This window comes from Nannobrachium achirus, assembly GCF_963921795.1.
Source record: "Nannobrachium achirus genome assembly, chromosome: 7".
NCBI lineage: Eukaryota > Metazoa > Chordata > Actinopteri > Myctophiformes > Myctophidae > Nannobrachium > Nannobrachium achirus.
Window position 1 is genome coordinate 70,716,783 of NC_137816.1, and position 17,936 is coordinate 70,734,718.

General features: G+C 38.2%; 1 protein-coding gene across 1 annotated transcript in view; it reads left to right on the forward strand.

The window, feature by feature from the left end:
* The window catches only part of LOC308288229 (AP-2 complex subunit alpha-2-like), a 96,148-nt gene that overhangs the window by 73,103 nt on the left and 5,109 nt on the right, over positions 1-17,936 (forward strand). The window contains 3 exon segments of the mRNA XM_080729602.1: positions 2,095-2,216; positions 3,138-3,254; positions 11,886-11,955. Of these exon segments, the coding sequence (XP_080585728.1) occupies positions 2,095-2,216; positions 3,138-3,254; positions 11,886-11,955 (309 nt within the window).

Genomic DNA, 17,936 nt, shown 5'->3' on the forward strand with positions numbered 1-17,936 from the left:
ATCCCTTCATTTACATAAATACATATTCATATCCTTTCATTTGCATAAATACATATTCACATCCCTTCATTTACATAAATACATATTCACATCCCTTCATTTACATAAATACATATTCACATCCCTTCATTTACATAAATACATATTCACATCCCTTCATTTACATAAATACATATTCACATCCCTTCATTTACATAAATACATATTCATATCCTTCCATTTACATAAATACATATTCATATCCCTTCATTTACATAAATACATATTCATATCCCTTCATTTACATAAATACATATTCATATCCCTTCATTTACATAAATACATATTCATATCCTTTCATTTACATAAATACATATTCATATCCCTTCATTTACATAAATACATATTCATATCCTTTCATTTACATAAATACATATTCACATCCTTTCATTTACATAAATACATATTCACATCCCTTCATTTACATAAATACATATTCACATCCTTTCATTTACATAAATACATATTCATATCCTTCATTTACATAAATACATATTCATATCCTTTCATTTACATAAATACATATTCATATCCCTTCATTTACATAAATACATATTCATATCCCTTCATTTACATAAATACATATTCACATCCCTTCATTTACATAAATACATATTCATATCCTTTCATTTGCATAAATACATATTCATATCCCTTCATTTACATAAATACATATTCACATCCCTTCATTTACATAAATACATATTCACATCCCTTCATTTACATAAATACATATTCACATCCCTTCATTTACATAAATACATATTCACATCCCTTCATTTACATAAATACATATTCACATCCCTTCATTTACATAAATACATATTCACATCCCTTCATTTACATAAATACATATTCACATCCCTTCATTTACATAAATACATATTCATATCCTTCCATTTACATAAATACATATTCACATCCCTTCATTTACACTAATACATATTCACATCCCTTCATTTACATAAATACATATTCACATCCCTTCATTTACATAAATACATATTCACATCCCTTCATTTACATAAATACATATTCATATCCCTTCATTTACATAAATACATATTCACATCCCTTCATTTACAAAATTATTCCTTAATGTACATGCTGTAGATACATACCAGTAAGACACCCTAAGGGTGAGAACTGAAACAACAGAGACTGACACAATATTATGTTCGTATCACATGGGTACATTCCCAGATATGGGCTTATTATTGATGGGGATCTCCATATTTGAGCATAAAAGGGACAAGGATGGAATTCATTTGCAAGTGTGACTCACGTTTTGGCAACCACACTGGTTATCATGAGCCTGGCACAATATGTCCATATATGGGCATTACCAGATTACCAGAGGCTTAATATTTGACGACATCAGGGAACTTGGCCATATTATGGAGCTTGACATGAGGCGTGACGCAAACACGTACGCACATGATCCGTAGGTTTTCATACTAAATTCTACCTACGGTCACAATTAACTCTTTCACTGCCTGTGACGAGTATGTTGGTCCTCCGGGGTCCACGGCGCCATCGATGAGCGCTCGCCAAAAGTGTTCTCAGTGGTTTACGGTAGCGGGCATGATGCACTGTGAAGCCCGGATCATAGTCGGGTCCGCGGTGGAAGGCTATCCACCGCGGTGTTGTCTTTTCGAGTCTTTTTGTGTCATGAAACTACAACGTTACGTCATTCCTCACGGTGGAGAGCTTTCCACCTTGAGTCCCAACACATCTCTCTGTTTTTACTATCAGACAGACAGGCTCTACACCCCGTTCACTGATTGGTCGACTTGAACCGGTCTAGACGGGGTAAAGGACTTCACCGTGGTCAAGTCATAACTCAAATTTGCGGTGGATCCACCGTAGACTCGGGCTTTAAACGACGTCGTCCCAAAATCCTCTTTTCCTCCCAAACCAATGAAATTCTGAAAAAAATCTTGTATTCTTCTCCCAGATCGCGTTTTCGGTCAAAACAAGACTTTTTCGAGCCATAACTAAAGCATGGATGATCGCGGTTATATTTGTTCTTTTCCTTAACCCCTCCCCCCACAGCTGAATGTCCATGCTAAGCCTGTGGAGCCCCTAGTGGCCGGAGGAGCTCAGGTCCAGCAGATCCTCAACATGGAGTGTGTTTCTGACTTCACCGACGCTCCGGTACTCAATATTACTTTCAGGTAATCTATTACATCCTGGTACTCTATTACATTCACATGCCTCTACATCCAGCTCCACACGCCCCAGACTCCTCTATACTTTAAAGGAGTAGTTTACCCCCAAATTTAACATTTTGTCTATTGCCATATAGAGACTTGAGTTCAATAATATTTGTTTGTAATTGTCTTGTGTTAGGTACAGTGTGTAGTAATAATTGTGTATTGTTTAACATGGTTGTCTATTAAGGTGTGTAGTAATACTTGTGTATTGTTTAACATGGTTGTCTATTAAGGTGTGTAGTAATAATTGTGTATTGTTTAACATGGTTGTCTATTAAGGTGTGTAGTAATAATTGTGTATTGTTTAACATGGTTGTCTATTAAGGTGTGTAGTAATAATTGTGTATTGTTTACCATGGTTGTCTATTAGGTACAGTGTGTAGTAATAATAGTGTATTGTTTAACATGGTTGTCTGTTAAAGGTGTGTAGTAATAAGTGTGTATTGTTTACCATGGTTGTCTATTAGGTACAGTGTGTAGTAATAATAGTGTATTGTTTAACATGGTTGTCTATTAAGGTGTGTAGTAATAATTGTGTATTGTTACCATGGTTGTCTGTTAGGTACAGTGTGTAGTAATAATTGTGTATTGTTACCATGGTTGTCTGTTAGGTACAGTGTGTAGTAATAATTGTGTATTGTACAGTGTGTAGTAATAAGTGTGTATTGTTACCATGGTTGTCTGTTAGGTACAGTGTGTAGTAATAAGTGTGTATTGTTACCATGGTTGTCTGTTAGGTACAGTGTGTAGTAATAAGTGTGTATTGTTTAACATGGTTGTCTATTAAGGTGTGTAGTAATAATTGTGTATTGTTTACCATGGTTGTCTGTTAGGTACAGTGTGTAGTAATAATTGTGTATTGTTACCATGGTTGTCTGTTAGGTATGGAGGGGTCCTCCAGAACATTGTGGTTCTCCTACCAGTCAGTCTCAACAAGTTCTTTCAGCCCACAGAGATGAACGGACAGGACTTCTTCACACGATGGAAACAACTAGGAGCGTAAGATTAATAATATCTATTATTATATCTATTATTATATCTATTATTATATCTATTATTATATCTATTATTATATCTATTATAACATATATAATAACATAATGACACAGCTGGGAGCATAAGATTATTAATATCTATTATTATATCTATTATAACATATATAATAACATAATGACACAGCTGGGAGTGTAAGATTATTATATCTATTATAACATATATAATAACATAATGACACAGCTGGGAGTGTAAGATTATTATATCTATTATAACATATATAATAACATAATGAAACAGCTGGGAGCGTAAGATTAATAATATCTATTATTATATCTATTATTATATCTATTATTACCCCTATTATAACATATATAATAACATAATGAAACAGCTGGGAGTGTAAGATTATTAATATCTATTATTATATCTATTATTATATCTATTATTACCCCTATTATAACATATATAATAACATAATGAAACAGCTGGGAGTGTAAGATTAATAATATCTATTATTATATCTATTATTATATCTATTATTATATCTATTATTACCCCTATTATTACATATATAATAACATAATGAAACAGCTGGGAGCATAAGAATATTAATATTATAACAATATAATCAGCTATAATAACAAGTCAAGCAGCTGGGACATGTATTATAAAATCTAACATTTACTCGAGTCAAGAGTCAAGACAATGCAATGAAATGAAATAATTGTATTATACCCATAGTATGAGGAGCCCATTCACAATAATAATTAACATTATAAGAGAGCTGTCTGCTGCTTTTCATTGATGAACTAGAAGCAGTGCTCTTCTGAGCACATGTCTCCACCAGGCCACGCGTCCTGGTGGTGCTATAATAGGCCAATGTAAAAAGGGTGGCATGTGTTCTTCACCAATCTTAGACCTTTCATGGCGCCACCATGAGGCTGATTTGAACATTTTGTAGTGTCATTAGTTCCTTGGCCTTTTGCGAATGTGCGTGCACAATTTCATTACAATTGCACGCTGTGTTTGATTTGAGGCATTTTGTTCGAAACGGATCAATCCTGCAAAGTTTGGAGGCCAATCTTAGCCAATCAGGATGGAATATTTAATACGGGTCAGATCCGTCTTGATCACATGACTGTAGAGATACTGTGTACTGATTTGTGTTTCTTTGTGGGTAAAATCTGAAGGAGTAATATCCAAAAATGTCTCTTACATAAGTCGGCCTCCTGGTGGCGCTCTAAAAGGCTGATGTGAAAAATGCAAGGAAATGTTTTTTCCTTGGCCTCTAGGGAGTGCGCTTACAAAGTTTGAAACTGATTGGTGGAGTTATAGGTAAAACCACAAATTGGCCTGTTATAGCGCCACCGTGAGGCTGATTTAAAATTGTTGAAGTGGCATTTCTTCCTCGGCCTAGTGGGAATGTGTGTGTGCGATTTCATGTTAATTCCACTTTGCGTTTGTGATTTGAGGCATTTTGTCCAAAACGGACCAATCTTACAAACTTTGAAAGCCAATCTCAGCCAATCAGGATGGAATATGGACAATCAGACAGATCCATGTCGATCACATGACTGTAGAGATACTGTCTACCGTGATTTTTGGACAAAATCTGTAGGAGTACTGGCCAAAAGGTAGTTTTGCACAAATTGGCCTCCTGGTGGCGCTAGAACAGGCCCGTGTGAAAATTGTGGGGCAGAGGTTCTGAATTGGCATCCAGGGAGTGCGCTTACAAAGTTTGAAACTGATCGGTGGAGTTATAGGTAAAACAACGAATCGGCCTGTTATAGCGCCACCATGAGGCTGATTTCCGAAATTTGATGTGGCATTTCTTCCTCGTCCTAGTGGGAACGTGTGTGTGCGTTTGTGTGATAATTGCGCTCTGCGTTTGGGATTTGAGGCAAATGGACCAATCTTACAAACTTTGAAAGCCAATATCAGCCAATCAGGATGGAATATGGACAATCAGACAGATCCGTGTCGATCACATGACTGTAGAGATACTGTCTACCGATTTGCGTGATTTTTGGACAAAATCTGTAGGAGTAGTGTACAGAAATGTGTTTTGCAAACATCGGCCTCATGGTGGCGCTAGAACAGGGCCATCTGAAAAATGTGGGGCAGAGGTTCTGAATTGGCATCCAGGGAATGTGTGTGCTCATTTTGGCAGCGACCGGGCCAACGGTGCCGGAGATTAGCTGGTAACAAACTCGGAGGACGGACGGACGCACGCACGCACGGACGGACAGACGCACGGACGCACGGACAGGGGCGAAAACATACTCTCCCTCAGCCTTCGGCTGGTGGAGACAATTACTAGATGATGATGCGTGTAAATCGTTTAGTAAGAAAACCCATAGTCCGGAATATGAGTCAAAATGAGCCAAGTGTGCTGACAAACATTAAACCAACAAGTTTCAGTTTCAAGTTTATTTCGACATTTACATTAAAAATGTCATTAAAATGCATTGGAATTCTTGTTCACAAGCCACACAGAAGCAAAGACAAACACATACATACAGTACAGAAAAAGACAAGGGTACAATCAGCATAGCGGCTCAGTGCATCAGTTGTATAAAAAAGTATAAAAAGATAAAAAGTATGCAGCAACTTTAACAATACTATAATAAATAAAAAGGTGCATTAGTGCTGCTTATTCAAAAATCGTACCGCTTCTGGAAAGAAGCTGTTTACCAGCCTACTAGTGCGAACCTTCTGCTTGGTCTTCCTGTCAGGGCAGCGCTCCCAACGGTAGCGTCTGCCTGAAGGTAACAGGGTGATAAGACCGTTGCCGGGGTGGCTGGGGTCCCTGATTATTTTCAAGGCCCTGTCAAGGCACCTTTTATTATAGATATCCCTTACCGAGGGAAGATCAGCACCAATGATCCTCTTGGCTGTTCTTACTACTCTGTCAATAAGGGTGCGGTCTTCTGCAGAGCAGCTTCCATACCAAGCCGTTATGTTTCCTGTGAGAAGGCTCTCAACAGTAGATCTATAGAAATTAGTCAGAGTCTTTGTGGACACTCCAGCTTTCTTTAGACATCTCAGTAGGGTGACCATACGTCCTCTTTTGCCCGGACATGTCCTCTTTTAGGGGGCTGTCCGGCCGGTCCGGGGGGGTTTTATAAATTCCTTCAAATGTCCGGGGTTTCGCGCATATCACAGTTTAAGCACGGACATTTACAATGCACGTTCAATGGTTCTTTTGGAAACACACTGTGAGAGGCGCAAACCCCGGAACGTGTATTATTCATACTACTCTCTGCCTGCGATCCCTCCCTCCCTCAGCCTGTCTCGCTTTCAGATCAGAGGCAGAGCAGAGTAGAGCTCTGCAGGCTGCAGCAGATCGCGCAGCGCAGAGCCAAACGAACTGCAAACGCTATTAATGCTCACTCCCTCAGCAACTGTGTTTACATTGGTGAAGGAATCTTGCCTGCTATTCCCTCAATCCTGGTCTAAAAATGACGGGAGACGGCTCTACGGATGCGTATCGGCGAGGCGAAGGTGCTCGCGACGACCGCGGCTTTCAATCAATGATGAAATGCACAAAAAGTGCGAGTGACCAACATTGAGAAGCAGAGCGTTCTGTCAGCAAAGCTGGTAGTCTTCTGTGTCCATTTAGGCATTTACAATTATAAAAGTTCTGCTTCAAGCCCCATAACACTGCAAAGTAGCTTACAAGACAGTCTGTGCGAGGTGAGAGCTCTTCTGCTAACTAAATTGACAGAATCTTTTCTACAACCTTGTAAAGCAGAAGATACGGCGGTTTGAATAATGGGCTACCTCTCTTTTATTTAGTTACAAAGCTGAACGTTCATACAGGAGCCAAAAGGCATACTTTATCAGTGGATCTCTAGATTTGTAAAGGGTCCAATTGGAACCCCCTCAAAATTGAATACATAATAGGCTATTAGTGGTATAGGGCATAATTGAGCGGTAAACTAGTAATAGAAAAAAAAATGGGGGGGAAATTATATATATATATATATATATATATATATATATATGCCGGGTAGAGTGTCCTCTTTTTGGATTTTCAGAATATGGTCACCCTACATCTCAGAAAATACAGGCGTTGTTGCGCCTTTTTTATAACTGAGGTGCAGTTAAGAGACCATTTGAGATCGTTAGAGATTTGCACTCCTAAGTATTTAAAGCTATCCACAATCTCAACATCGACATCATTAATAGTGATGGGAATGAGTGCTCGCTTGTTTGACCTGAAGTCAACAATGATCTCTTTGGTTTTGTTCACATTTAGATCAAGATTGTTGTTGTTGCACCACTGTATTAAATCTTTAACTTCCTTTCGGTAGGCGGATTCATCATTTTCCGCAATCTTCCCAATTACGGTTGTGTCATCCGCAAATTTAATAAAGCAGTTCATTCCATGCTTGGCAAAGACGTCATGAGTGTAAAGTAGGTAGAGATAAGAGCTGAGAACACAGCCCTGAGGCTGGAGGAGGAGAAGCTCCCTATTCTCACTGCCTGTTCCCTCCCCACCAAGAAATCCAGGATCCAATCACAGATGGGCGAGGGCAGGCCCAGGTGCTCAATTTGACATACAATTTGCTCGGCAAAATTGTATTAAAAGCAGAGCTAAAATCGATAAATAACAGTCTGCAGTATACATTGAGCCTGTCTACATGTTCTAGCACAGTGTGCAAAGCAAATGAAATTGCATCTTCAACAGACCTATTTTGGCGATAGGCAAATTGATAAGGATCAATGGATTGAGGAATAACAGATTGAATGTGTTTTAATTAGTGGTGCTCCGATTGATCGGCGCAGATATCAGATCGGCCGATCAAAGCCATATCGGTTTTGATCGGTGTTTCCATAATTGGATCAAAGCGAGCCAATCAAGGCATTGAAGCAAAAAAAGACGTTGACGTTCGATTCACGTGCGCGTTGTGCATGCGTGCTTCTGACGAAGGAGAGCTCTGTTCTCCTCTCTCTCTTGTGTGTGTGTGTGTGTGTGTGTGTGTGTGTGTGTGTGTGTGTGTGTGTGTGTGTGTGTGTGTGTGTGTGTGGCTCCATGTTCACTTCTCTCTGTGAGCCACTTAATTCCCCCCTCCCTCCCTCCCTCCCGCACGCACGCACCACACACACATGCACCAGAGAAGAGAGGGGGACAGAGAGAGCTGAAAGTTGTTTGTTTTAAACATATTGGATACACCATTGGAATAATTCATGATAGATCAGAATATAAGTAGCCTACTTCTTTGTAGCTGTTGTCATCTCAAAGTAAAATCCACGATTTCATTCTCTTGGATTAGAATCCAGAGAAGTATGAATTCGTTTTCAACAATCAGCCAGCCAGCTGTGTTGTTGCCGGCTTAACGAGGCTCGTTAGAATGCGTGTGTGTGTGTGTGTGTGTGTGTGTGTGTGTGTGTGTGTGTGTGTGTGTGTGTGTGTGTGTGTGTGTGTGTGTGTGTGGCTCTCTCTCTCTAACGAGGCTCCTCTCTCTCACTCTCTCTGCGACGTGAGAGAAGAGAGAGAGAACGGCTGTAACGTTGCTGTTAAACTTAATTCCAAAAGCATAATTCCAAAGTCATTGGAAGACAAGTTGTTGTCGATCTAATGATAAAGTTTGTAGTTCCCTTGTATAGTTTAAAACGGTCATTTCCACAGGTGCTAACCGTTAGCACTAGATGTAAGGAGGATGGAAAGTTGCCATTTAGTTTCTGCGACAGAAACAAGCAAACAGGTCTGTAAAAAAGTGTTGCCATATCCTGTTTTTGCCAGCAAACAGGTCTATAAAAAAAAAAAACTGGGGAAGGTCAGTTAAACAGAAACATTGTTGTCTGATATTGTTTAAGAACAGTGGTTCTCAAACATTCTCATGCCAAGAGCAAGGACCCCAAATATGTAATATAGTGTACAGAAAATCTTAAGGGCCTATTTGGCCTATTATTGTTGTTATGAACCATTATAGCCAAATAACCTTGAAAATAATGAAGGATAGACAATATTGCCACTATCTTTATAGGAAAACTTTTAGTTTTTTTTTCTTTAGGAGTCATTTTCCTAGGACTAAAATGATTTACGATACGATAATATATCGTAGAGAATCGAATCGAATCATGACCTTAGAATATAAAGTTGAATTGAATTAATATATACAATGTCAATGTTGTGTAAGAGGAATCATTAAATATATAAATGCTCCTACAGTGATACAATAGAAGAATGTATGGATTTCACGCTGTGATCGATCGGTAATATCGGGATTGGCAGATATTGCTTCCACGCTGTGATCGATCGGTAATATCGGTATCGGTAGATATTGATTCCAGCTGATCGGTGATCGGTATCGGCCCCAAAAAACCTGATCGGAGCATCTCTAGTTTTAATACCAGCCTCTCGAAGCATTTCATTAACACAGATAAAGCAACTGGGCGTAATCATTCAAGCAAGTTATCTTAGGTTTCTTTGGTACAGGAACAATGATTGATTTCTTAAAGCATTGAGGAACAACAGAGGATTTTAAAGAGAGATTGAACACTTCGCAGAATACAGGAGCACAGTTTCACAACTCTGGATGATATGCCATCCGGCCCTGCTGCCTTTCGCACATTCACCTTCCCAAAAACCCTCCTCATTTCAGACTCTGAAATCACCAAGTCAGTAACATCATTGCTAGTGTTATCAATAACATTGCCATTATAAACAGCACTACCGTTATTATAATCACCACCATTAGAAACACTCGGGTCATCATTGCTTTGTTCAAAGCGGGCAAAAAACAAGTTCAAGTCATTAGGTAGGGAGCAGTCAGTGGTAGTGGCCATGCTATTTTTAGCCTTGTAGCCAATAAGGGACTGAAGCCCCTGCCATACACTCCAAGGGTCAGAACTCATGTTCTCCAGTTTGGAGCTATAACTCCGCTTGGCATCTCTTATAGACCTCTCCAAGTCATAACGTGTCCTTTTATACTGGCCGGGATCACCGGACTTAAAAGCGATAGAGCGAGCTCTCAGCTTACTCCTAACGTCACTGTTCATCCAAGGCTTTTCATTTGGATAAAAACGCACAGTCTTGGTTGGGATGCACAAGTCAGTACAGAAGTTGATGTAACTTGTTACAGCACTTACATGCTCATGCAGGTCTGCTGATGAGTCTTTAAACACGTTCCAGTCAGTTGCAAGAAAGCAACCCTGCAGCTTAGCTGTTGACTCGTCAGTCCAGCGCTGAACGGTGCGGACTGTGGACTGTGCGCTCCTAATGCGCTGTGTGTAGACAGGCAACAGGAGGACTGCATCATGGTCAGACTTTCCGAAGTGCGGTCGGGCTAGAGAGCGATAACATCAACAATAACATCTACTATGTTATCACACTATTTTATTTCAATAGGCTCTGCCCTACCTACCTAATTACTATACTAGTAATTAAGTTATTTTTGTCTCCACCAGCCGAATGCATGGGGGAGAGTATGTTTTCCCCTCCGTGTCCGTCCGTGTGTCCGTCCGTCCGTCCGTGCGTGCGTGCGTCCTCGCAGTTTGTGAGCACCTAATCTCAGTCGCCGTTGGCCCGGTCGCTGCCAAAGTGAGCACACACACTCCCTGGATGCCAATCTAGAACCTCTGCCCTAAATTTTTCAAATGGGCCTTTTCTAGCGCCACCTAGTGGCCGATGTTCGCAAAACACATTTCTGTGCACTACTCTCACAGATTTTGTCCAAAAATCCTACCAATCGGTAGGCAGTATCTCGACAGTCATGTGATCGACATGGATCTGTTCGATTTTGCATATTCCATCCTGATTGGCTAAGATTGGCTTCCAAAGTTTGTAGGATTGAGCCGTTTTGAAAAAAATGCCTCAAATCACAAACGCAAAGTGCAATTATCATGAAATCGCGCACACACGTTCCCACTAGGCCGAGGAAGAAATACCACTTAATTTTTTTAAATCAGCCTCATGGTGGCGCTATAACAGGCCGATTTATGGTTTTACCTATAACTCCACCGATCAGTTTCAAACTTTGTAAGCGCACTCCCTAGAGGCTAAGGATAAACCTTTGCCCTGCATTTTTCACATCAGCCTTTTATAGCGCCACCTTTGGGCCGACTTATGTAAAACACATTTTTGGATATTACTCCTTGAGATTTTATCCAAAAATCACACAAATCAGTACACAGTATCTCTATAGTCATGTGATCAAGTCTGATCCGTCTGATATTTCATATTCCATCCTGATTGGCTAATATTGGCTTCCAAAGTTTGCAGGATTGCTCCGTTTTTGAACAAAATGCCTAAAATCATCAGCGCAGCTTGCGATTACCGTGAAATTTGTCACACATATTCCCACTAGGTCAAGGAACAAATGCTACCTTTTTCACATTGGCCTGTTATAGCGCCACCAGCAGGTAGACTTTAGCAAAACACATTTTTGGAACACAATGCTTCAAATCATGCATGCAGCGTCCGATTGCCATGAAAGATCTATGGTGAAGAACATATGCCACCCTTTTTACATTGGCCTATTATACAGTAGCACCACCAGGACGCCTGGCCTGGTGGAGACCTGTGCTCGGAAAAAACTCGCCACCCGTTCTACATGTGGATGTAGATGGAGTTGTTTTCTGCAGTGATTTAACCAAGTTACACCCCCCCCCCCCCCCCCCCCCCAGGCCCACACAGGAGGTTCAGAAGATCTTCAAAGCCCAACATGACATGGACACTGAGCTCACCAAGGCTAAGGTATTTACTTTTCATGTTATGCAAATCACAAAGTTCTGCTGGGTTTAAAAACAAATGCAAGTCAGAAACAAAACAGAAAAGAGGCAAAGAGTAGATTAAAAACAAAGTGAGAGAAGGACCTAGGAGGGAAAAACAAGCTAAATCTTAACCCTCTACCACTAGAGGTCACCAAAGCTAAGTTAACCTGTGGATATCTAAAGGTTCCATTCCATTCCACTCACACTGAACACTATAACTATAACTATAAAAATATATGTTTAACTCATTGAGTGCCAATCCCGAACTAGTTCGGCTTTATTAGCGTATCGTAGAGTGCCGATCCCGAACAAGTTCGGCTTAAAAAAAAAAAAAAAAAAAAAAACATTTTGAAAAAAAAAAATTTGATTTTTTTTTTTTTTTTTTTTGGACCCCATCAAATCTGGTGAACATGATTTCAATCGCGATTTTGCATGTTCCACCCCCATACAACCCCATCTAACATACAGGGCAGCCATTTTTGTTTACATTACATGTAAAACATAATGGCGATTATCTCAAGAATGCCTGAACGGATTTCCAATCGGATTTTTTTGTTTGAAAGCTGTGAACAAACTGCACAAATCCACTCCAATGCAATCCAGGATTGCATTGGATTTTTTAGAGCTCATTCTTCTCTGTTTTTTTCCCATGCATGAGGTGTGCAAGGTTTAATCATGGCTAAGTTGACGAAAATAAGGCTTCTAAAATGCTTGGTAGCCAATAGCTAACTTCAAGCTAACTTCATCCTCTTCCTGTACATGCACAAAGGAAAGTGTTCAGGCAAGTAGGGCTTGGGCTTGGGCTCCAGGGCTTGGGCATGCATTACCAGCATATCTCTATTATTCTCTGGTCACTGGGCGCCCTCTAGTGGTGATAGGCTGGCACTCAATGAGTGTTAAAGGTGATTCACCATGAAATTTCATTTTTCCTATTTTAAAACCTTTTTTTGGGGTCCCACTAGCACCTTCTATCCTCACAAAGTCCCATTTCTGACCGTTGTGTCTTTCTCTGGTTTTGGGAAGGCGGAGGTTAAAAGCATCCCACGGGTTCTCAAAACAGGCTGTCCAGATTTGCTGCTGTTTGTGACGTCATAAACGGCCGTTTTTGAAGAAATCCTAACCCTAACCCTGAAAATGCTCTGAGAGCCATTCAAAAATGAGAGAGGCTCTCTATTCAGGAGTGGTAATTTAGCCTCAAACCTTTTGAAAAACGTTTTTGGGACATAAACAATATGACATAAATACTTTTTAAATGCATGGTGTATCACCTTTAAAATGGTTCGGTCCAGTGGACGTCTAGTGTTCACACCAACTATAAATATATATTATTAAAATGGTTCAGTCCAGTGGACGTCTAGTGTTCACACCAACTATAAATATATATTATTAAAATGGTTCAGTCCAGTGGACGTCTAGTGTTCACACCAACTATAAATATATATTATTAAAATGGTTCAGTCCAGTGGACGTCTAGTGTTCACACCAACTATAAATATATATTATTAAAATGGTTCAGTCCAGTGGACGTCTAGTGTTCACACCAACTATAAATATATATTATTAAAATGGTTCAGTCCAGTGGACGTCTAGTGTTCACACCAACTATAAATATATATTATTAAAATGGTTCAGTCCAGTGGACGTCTAGTGTTCACACCAACTATAAATATATATTATTAAAATGGTTCAGTCCAGTGGACGTCTAGTGTTCACACCAACTATAAATATATATTATTAAAATGGTTCAGTCCAGTGGACGTCTAGTGTTCACACCAACTATAAATATATATTATTAAAATGGTTCAGTCCAGTGGACGTCTAGTGTTCACACCAACTATAAATATATATTATTAAAATGGTTCAGTCCAGTGGACGTCTAGTGTTCACACCAACTATAAATATATATTATTAAAATGGTTCAGTCCAGTGGACGTCTAGTGTTCACACCAACTATAAATATATATTATTAAAATGGTTCAGTCCAGTGGACGTCTAGTGTTCACACCAACTATAAATATATATTATTAAAATGGTTCAGTCCAGTGGACGTCTAGTGTTCACACCAACTATAAATATATATTATTAAAATGGTTCAGTCCAGTGGACGTCTAGTGTTCACACCAACTATAAATATATATTATTAAAATGGTTCAGTCCAGTGGACGTCTAGTGTTCACACCAACTATAAATATATATTATTAAAATGGTTCAGTCCAGTGGACGTCTAGTGTTCACACCAACTATAAATATATATTATTAAAATGGTTCAGTCCAGTGGACGTCTAGTGTTCACACCAACTATAAATATATATTATTAAAATGGTTCGGTCCAGTGGACGTCTAGTGTTCACACCAACTATAAATATATATTATTAAAATGGTTCGGTCCAGTGGACGTCTAGTGTTCACACCAACTATAAATACATATTATTAAAATGGTTCGGTCCAGTGGACGTCTAGTGTTCACACCAACTATAAATATATATTATTAAAATGGTTCGGTCCAGTGGACGTCTAGTGTTCACACCAACTATAAATATATATTATTAAAATGGTTCGGTCCAGTGGACGTCTAGTGTTCACACCAACTATAAATATATATTATTAAAATGGTTCGGTCCAGTGGACGTCTAGTGTTCACACCAACTATAAATATATATTATTAAAATGGTTCAGTCCAGTGGACGTCTAGTGTTCACACCAACTATAAATATATATTATTAAAATGGTTCAGTCCAGTGGACGTCTAGTGTTCACACCAACTATAAATATATATTATTAAAATGGTTCAGTCCAGTGGACGTCTAGTGTTCACACCAACTATAAATATATATTATTAAAATGGTTCAGTCCAGTGGACGTCTAGTGTTCACACCAACTATAAATATATATTATTAAAATGGTTCAGTCCAGTGGACGTCTAGTGTTCACACCAACTATAAATATATATTATTAAAATGGTTCAGTCCAGTGGACGTCTAGTGTTCACACCAACTATAAATATATATTATTAAAATGGTTCAGTCCAGTGGACGTCTAGTGTTCACACCAACTATAAATATATATTATTAAAATGGTTCAGTCCAGTGGACGTCTAGTGTTCACACCAACTATAAATATATATTATTAAAATGGTTCAGTCCAGTGGACGTCTAGTGTTCACACCAACTATAAATATATATTATTAAAATGGTTCAGTCCAGTGGACGTCTAGTGTTCACACCAACTATAAATATATATTATTAAAATGGTTCAGTCCAGTGGACGTCTAGTGTTCACACCAACTATAAATATATATTATTAAAATGGTTCAGTCCAGTGGACGTCTAGTGTTCACACCAACTATAAATATATATTATTAAAATGGTTCAGTCCAGTGGACGTCTAGTGTTCACACCAACTATAAATATATATTATTAAAATGGTTCAGTCCAGTGGACGTCTAGTGTTCACACCAACTATAAATATATATTATTAAAATGGTTCAGTCCAGTGGACGTCTAGTGTTCACACCAACTATAAATATATATTATTAAAATGGTTCAGTCCAGTGGACGTCTAGTGTTCACACCAACTATAAATATATATTATTAAAATGGTTCAGTCCAGTGGAAAAAATGTAAAAAATGGTTCAGTCCAGTGGACGTCTAGTGTTCACACCAACTATAAATATATATTATTAAAATGGTTCAGTCCAGTGGACGTCTAGTGTTCACACCAACTATAAATATATATTATTAAAATGGTTCAGTCCAGTGGACGTCTAGTGTTCACACCAACTATAAATATATATTATTAAAATGGTTCAGTCCAGTGGACGTCTAGTGTTCACACCAACTATAAATATATATTATTAAAATGGTTCAGTCCAGTGGACGTCTAGTGTTCACACCAACTATAAATATATATTATTAAAATGGTTCAGTCCAGTGGACGTCTAGTGTTCACACCAACTATAAATATATATTATTAAAATGGTTCAGTCCAGTGGACGTCTAGTGTTCACACCAACTATAAATATATATTATTAAAATGGTTCAGTCCAGTGGACGTCTAGTGTTCACACCAACTATAAATATATATTATTAAAATGGTTCAGTCCAGTGGACGTCTAGTGTTCACACCAACTATAAATATATATTATTAAAATGGTTCAGTCCAGTGGACGTCTAGTGTTCACACCAACTATAAATATATATTATTAAAATGGTTCAGTCCAGTGGACGTCTAGTGTTCACACCAACTATAAATATATATTATTAAAATGGTTCAGTCCAGTGGACGTCTAGTGTTCACACCAACTATAAATATATATTATTAAAATGGTTCAGTCCAGTGGACGTCTAGTGTTCACACCAACTATAAATATATATTATTAAAATGGTTCAGTCCAGTGGACGTCTAGTGTTCACACCAACTATAAATATATATTATTAAAATGGTTCAGTCCAGTGGACGTCTAGTGTTCACACCAACTATAAATATATATTATTAAAATGGTTCAGTCCAGTGGACGTCTAGTGTTCACACCAACTATAAATATATATTATTAAAATGGTTCAGTCCAGTGGACGTCTAGTGTTCACACCAACTATAAATATATATTATTAAAATGGTTCAGTCCAGTGGACGTCTAGTGTTCACACCAACTATAAATATATATTATTAAAATGGTTCAGTCCAGTGGACGTCTAGTGTTCACACCAACTATAAATATATATTATTAAAATGGTTCAGTCCAGTGGACGTCTAGTGTTCACACCAACTATAAATATATATTATTAAAATGGTTCAGTCCAGTGGACGTCTAGTGTTCACACCAACTATAAATATATATTATTAAAATGGTTCAGTCCAGTGGACGTCTAGTGTTCACACCAACTATAAATATATATTATTAAAATGGTTCAGTCCAGTGGACGTCTAGTGTTCACACCAACTATAAATATATATTATTAAAATGGTTCAGTCCAGTGGACGTCTAGTGTTCACACCAACTATAAATATATATTATTAAAATGGTTCAGGTCCAGTGGACGTCTAGTGTTCACACCAACTATAAATATATATTATTAAAATGGTTCGGTCCAGTGGACGTCTAGTGTTCACACCAACTATAAATATATATTATTAAAATGGTTCGGTCCAGTGGACGTCTAGTGTTCACACCAACTATAAATATATATTATTAAAATGGTTCGGTCCAGTGGACGTCTAGTGTTCACACCAACTATAAATATATATTATTAAAATGGTTCGGTCCAGTGGACGTCTAGTGTTCACACCAACTATAAATATATATTATTAAAATGGTTCGGTCCAGTGGACGTCTAGTGTTCACACCAACTATAAATATATATTATTAAAATGGTTCGGTCCAGTGGACGTCTAGTGTTCACACCAACTATAAATATATATTATTAAAATGGTTCGGTCCAGTGGACGTCTAGTGTTCACACCAACTATAAATATATATTATTAAAATGGTTCGGTCCAGTGGACGTCTAGTGTTCACACCAACTATAAATATATATTATTAAAATGGTTCGGTCCAGTGGACGTCTAGTGTTCACACCAACTATAAATATATATTATTAAAATGGTTCGGTCCAGTGGACGTCTAGTGTTCACACCAACTATAAATATATATTATTAAAATGGTTCGGTCCAGTGGACGTCTAGTGTTCACACCAACTATAAATATATATTATTAAAATGGTTCGGTCCAGTGGACGTCTAGTGTTCACACCAACTATAAATATATATTATTAAAATGGTTCGGTCCAGTGGACGTCTAGTGTTCACACCAACTATAAATATATATTATTAAAATGGTTCGGTCCAGTGGACGTCTAGTGTTCACACCAACTATAAATATATATTATTAAAATGGTTCGGTCCAGTGGACGTCTAGTGTTCACACCAACTATAAATATATATTATTAAAATGGTTCGGTCCAGTGG